We start from the raw sequence: 6,075 nt of genomic DNA on the forward strand, positions 1-6,075 counted from the left end.
GATAAACCACATTTTTTGCTCTCATGATTGGGAGCTGGCACACCCAAATTGTCATCTGTAGTTGATTTTTGGTCTCTGACCACTATTGTTGACATGCTCACCACTCAACAAAAGATACAAAGGTTTCAGATTCGGGACATACTCGTTACGCATGTCGGGCTTCATTGAAACAGTTCTGGATAGTTGGACCAAGCCCTTCCTATCACATGACAAGATCAGAGTGCTCCATTCAAGCTGGCCTGTCTAGCCAAAGCGCTTAAGAAGTGGAGTCGAGCACAAGTAAACTCTCTAAAGCTCAAGTTGGATATTGCATAGGAATTCATGTTTAGACTAGATCAAGCTCAAGAATACCATCCGCTAAGCACTGAAGAAATGGTTTTGTAGAAGAAGTCTAAGACCGGACCCTAGTATTCGCTACAGTGCATCGAATCAAAATTCGCCAATGGTCACGCTTCATAGGCATCAAAGTAGGGGATGCGAACTCCAAGCTTTTTCACCTCCGAGCAAATGGCAGATGACGGAAAAACAATATTCCCTCTTTAATGGTAGAAGGTCGTACTATCACAACTCAACAAGACAAGGCTGGCTATTCAGTCATTACACACGGCAATTCAGTAGCAACCTGCCCAGAGCGCACTGCCTCAACTGGGATTTTCTCAACATCCAACGTCATGAGCTACAACATCTTGATAGTGTCTTAACCGAAGTTGAAGTGAAGAACGCCATATTCCAATCACCGACTGAGAAGACGATCGGTCCTGATGGTTACAATGGCTCCTTCTATAAGACTTGCTGGCTGATAATCAAAGAGGATCTCATGATTGGTTTACATCAACTCCACAACCTGAGAGCACAGCGCTGGAATCTCCTAAACTCAGCCAACATCACCCAACTGCCGAAGAAAGAAGGTGCTACTACTGCAGTTGACTTTCGACCTATCATTCTTATGCATAGTGTGGCAAAGATCCTAGGGAAGACGCTGGCCAATTAGCTCCCCACCTGGATGGCTTGGTGTCCCACTATCAGAGTGCCTTCATCAAAGGTACAAGCATCCAAGATAACTTCTAGTATATCCAAGGGGTCATGAAACACTTCCACAAGCACAAAACCCCAATGCTGTTTCTTAAGCTTGACATAGCAAAGGCATTTGACAGTGTGTGGTGGGACTACATGCTAGAAGTAGTGCAACAAATAGGGTTTAGGTAGCGCTGGAGAGACATGATGTCACTTCTATGGTCAACCACATCATCACACATCCTGTTGAACGGCGAGCCTGGTCATCCAATTGTTCACCGTCGTGTCCTTCGCTAGGGAGACCCATTATCATCGATGCTCTTCATCCTTGCGATGGAACCCATATAGCGCATTCCGGATTTGGCAACATAGCAAGGCTTACTCGTACCAATTGGTATAGACACAATTCGATTGCGCACCAGTCTCTACGTTGATGATGCAGCACTGTCTGTCCGACCCAACACCTCAGATATGACAAACCTCCAATGGATCCTTCAATGCTTTGGAGAATTATCTGGACTAATGACAAGTATCCAAAGTCCTCTCTCCTTTTCCAAACCATCATATGGCATAGTGGATTCATGCTACAAATACAAGGAATGCTTAATAATTCATTGTTGTCTTAAAAAATGAACCTGTCATCATTGCTAAGCCTTTGTTTGATTCTCTCCCTTGCAACACTAGTAGTCATTCATACGGTTGCCAATCCTTAAAAGAAGAAAGTGTTTGTAAAGCACAAAATTACAAACACTCGTACATACAATTGTCGTCATTCCTTAAAAGATGTATTGTTTGACACTTGTAGTTATAATGCAATCCTTGTTGGAAATTAATCTTATTTTGGTGTCTTTAGGTAAGTTAAGTATTTAGTATAGGCAAGTCAGATGCATGCACGTGGAAAGCTTGGATGGTTTTGGTTGGCTAGTTGCCATATACATACTCGTATAGAAGGTCTATGAGTCCGCGAAATACGTGATAGTCGATCAAGTCCGAGTCGTATGCTTGCATGTGTCCAGGTCGTAGAGTTCGAGTTGGAGTCTATTTTCTTATATGGCAAAGTACATGTGCAGGTGCACGGAGTCCAGATTGTATACAAGTCAGAGATGATGGCTTGTATGTCTAGCCGGTCATGTACTTAGGGCTTATATAAGCATGGGCATGTAATAGGAGTTTAGATGCATCGAGGGGGGGGGGACTCAAAGTACTTGGTTAGGTATCGGAGAGCTCGGATCTCTTCGGGGTGTCGAATCGTGGAATGCTCAAAGTACTTGGTTAGGTACTCAGAGAGCTCGGACCTACGATCGGGTCGAGGAAAGCTCGAGGTACTCAGTAAAGTACTTGGCGAGCTCGGATCTCGAATCTAGACTTTGGAAGATATAGAAGAAAAGAAAAGTCTAAGCTATTGCAGCCTCGAATTTTTGTGTGTTCTTGTGTTTTCTCGATGAGTTCCGGTTGACGGATCGTCTGTCTTGCTTCTCGCTGGGTTGTTCGTGTGATCGAGCGCTCACCTGGTCGGACAGGGTGATTGAGCACGTACTTGCGTGGTCACTGCGGATCACGTGGTCGTGCACATGCTAGTCGGAAGCTACACAAGTGCAACACGTCTTGCTGGTTGCTTGTGTGGTCGAATCTTCCTTGTCGGGCTCGCGTGACTGTATACTCACATCGTCAGGTGTTCTGCTCGATCGACTGGTCGCTGGCTCGAGCTGGTCACGTGATCTGCTCGTGGGAGCTAGTCGTGGTCCTAGTGGTCGGGGAAACCCAACAATTGGTATCAGACCCTCGACGACTTCGGTAAACTAGAAGATCTGTTGTGTTCGGTCAACAGATAGCAGAGGTAGCGAATCAACATCGGCGATGATGTTTGGATCAGGAGCACCAGCGAAAGAGAGTTCACTGGTGTCGCTACACTATCCAATGCTCATGAGGAGCAACTACACAACATGGGCAATTAAGATGAAGGTGTTCATGCATGCACAAGGCGTTTAGGACATTGTCGAGCACGATGAACCGAAGGAAAAGGTGGACATGAAGAAGGATCATATAGCTCTCACCGTCATCTATCAAGGCATCCCAAAGGAGACGCTGCGGGTAGTATCTGAGAAGGAAACTTCCAAGGAGGCATGGGAGTGCATCAAGATGATGTACCAAGGTGCTAAACGTGTCAACGATGCTCGTGTTCAAACCCTTAGAGAAGAGCTAGATGGCTTGTGGATGAAGAGCACGGAGTCGGTCGACAACTTCGCAATGAAGGTGAATTCCATCGTCAGCATGATTCGTGGGCTTGGTGACAAGATGGAGGACTCATATGGGGTAAGGAAGATCCTCAAAGCCACACTGAACAAGTTCTTGCAGATTGTCGCTTCAATCGAGCAATTCGGTGACCTCGAGACCATGACAGTCGAGGAGGTCTTCGGCAGGCTCCGGGCGTACAAAGAAAGGTTGCGTGGCAATGATGACGACATCAACATCAATGCTGAGCATGTGTTGCTCACCAAATCCCAATGGAGAGCCAAGGAGCAGAAGGATGGTGGTGAAGGCTCCTCCAACAATGGCGGACAAGGCAACAAGAATCAGAAATTCGACAATGCTAAAGTAAGGTGCTACAAGTGCAAAGATTATGGGCACTACCAGTGGGAATGCGAGGAGTTGAAGAAATAGGAGAAGGCGTTGTTCATGGCTGCAGAGGAGGATGACCACCCGGCGCTGCTCTAACGTGAAGAAAACAAGATTAAGGGGGAGTGTTGGAAATTAATCTTGTTTTGGTGTCTTTAGGTAAGTTATGTATTTAGTATAGGCAAGTCAGATGCATGCACATAAAAAGCTAGGATAGTTTTGGTTGGCTAGTTGCCGCCGTATACGTACTCGTATAGAAGGTCTATGAGTCCGCGGAATACACGGCGGCCGATCAAGTCCGAGTCGTATCCTTGCATGTGTCCAGGTTGTAGAGTTCGAGTCGGAGTCTGTATGCTCTTATGGCAAAGTACACGTGCAGGTGCACGAAGTCCAGATCATATACAAGTCAGAGATGATGGCTTGTATGTTTGGCCGGTCATGTACTCAGGGCCTATATAAGCAAGGGCATGTAATAGGAGTTTAGATGCATCGGGTGGAAAAGCTCAATGTACTTGGTTAGGTACTCGGAGAGGTCGATCTCCTCGGGGAATCGAATCGTGGAAAGCTCAAAGTACTTGGTTAGGTACTCGAAGAGCTCGGACCTACGATCGGGTCGAGGAAAGCTCGAAGTACTCAATTAAGTACTTAGCGAGCTCGGATCTTGAATCTAGACTTCGGAAGATATAGAAGAAAAGAAAAGGCTAAGCTGTTGCAGCCTCAAATTTGTGTTTGTTCTTGTGTTCTCTCGATGAGTTCCGGTTGACGGATCATCTGTCTTGCTTCTCACCGGGCTGTTCGTGTGATCGGGCGCTCACCTGGTCAGACAAGGTGATCGTGCACGTGCTAGTCGGAAGCTACTCAAGTGCAACACATCTTGCTGGTCGCTTGTGTGGTCGGATCTTCCTTGTTGGGCTCGCGTGACTGGATACTCACGTGGTCAGGTGTTCTGCTCGATCGACTGGTCGCTGGCTCGAGCTAGTCGCGTGATCTGCTCGTGGGAGCTGGTCGTGGTCCTGGTGGTCGGGGAAACCCAACAATCCTATTGAACCCGTGTTTTCAGTGTACTTATACAACATGAAATTACTTCCCTTTTCCATCCATCCCACTGTGGTAACTCTAGACATTACAACAATATAGCGCCATTCATTTTGTTCATCGAACCACATGGCAGGAAGGGCAGATCGTCACACACCACTTCTGTATTTTAAAGGAAAGGCCATTTACTCTGGATTAAAAAAAGAAGAACTTAGCCCTGGAGGCTAGGCCATTTAACTCCGGATACAATTATGCAAGAAGGTTCAACCACCCGTTAAGTTACAGAGAGGACCATACACAAAAGCCTCCAGTTCATCGAATACAACAAGTTTCACCAAAGCTTGCGAACCAATGTTCCATAGCAGTTTAGACAAGATTTGTTGGTTGCATAGAGAATCATTTCGCGCGTACAACGTTGCATCCAGTTGCCTCTTCCATTTGTATTGAAAATAATCATCTCGCTGCTGCTACCACTTCTATTTCTTTCCTGGTGTATCCTATTCTCAAATGTTCGTCACACATTTTGGTTTCTTTTCTCCACAACACTCAATCTTGTCCACCTAAATATTTTACTATTTCATATGTGTTGGAAGACCTTATAATGAAGGGCTCGATGGAGTTCTGGTGCTCTATATATTGTACTGCAAACGCCGAAGTTGGTGGGCTTATTCATGATAAATTGATTTTTGTGTTCAGAAACTCATAATTCATTGCTGCAATGATTTTAGTGCCTACATGTCGCTTTAGGGATGGAAACGGATCGGATACGCATGGAATCGAATTCGGATAGTACGATTTACCACATTTTAATCCGAATACGAATATGGATCCGGATATCTTCGAATACGAATACGAATCGGATAGTTCGAATACGAATCCGCATTCGGATATCTACTCGATCTTCGAAATTCAGGTTGAAAATTTAAATTTTTGAAAAAAATTTACTGAAATTTGATAAAATTCGAATGAAATTTGTTCTACTTTGATTGGGCCGGAATTTTACAAATTTTGTTCAAAATTCATGTTGAAAATTTAAATTTTTGATCAAATTTAACTAAAATTTGATGAAATTTGACTGAAATTGTTCCAATTTGATTGGGTTGGAATTTCATTCATATCTGAAATTTCTAAAACTTTAGCAAAATTTAGTTCCCTGGTTGGTGGATACGGATACGAATCGGATATATCTCGAATTCGGATATCCACATTTGAATCCGAATCTCGAAAACGAATTCGGATATATCCATTTTAGTATCCATTTCAGAAACGAATACGAATACGGATATCCATATTCGCATTTTAACGGATACGGAATCGGATAATTCGGATTTCCTGCCATCCATTTCCACCCCTATGTCGCTTGAATAAATAAGATGCTACCTTTGCTTATGCATTTTTATTTTCATGAGG

At 44.4% G+C, this 6,075-nt stretch overlaps 1 protein-coding gene across 1 annotated transcript; it reads left to right on the forward strand.

Moving 5' to 3' along the window:
- Window positions 1-3,042: 3,042 nt before the first annotated feature.
- On the forward strand, window positions 3,043-3,675 carry LOC133898550 (uncharacterized). The gene has a single exon (XM_062339262.1). It carries the CDS (start codon window positions 3,043-3,045, stop codon window positions 3,673-3,675), a length of 633 nt encoding a protein of 210 aa, XP_062195246.1.
- The last annotated feature ends 2,400 nt before the right edge of the window (window positions 3,676-6,075 follow it).

This window comes from Phragmites australis, chromosome 18, assembly GCF_958298935.1.
Source record: "Phragmites australis chromosome 18, lpPhrAust1.1, whole genome shotgun sequence".
Classification (NCBI taxonomy): Eukaryota; Viridiplantae; Streptophyta; class Magnoliopsida; order Poales; family Poaceae; genus Phragmites; species Phragmites australis.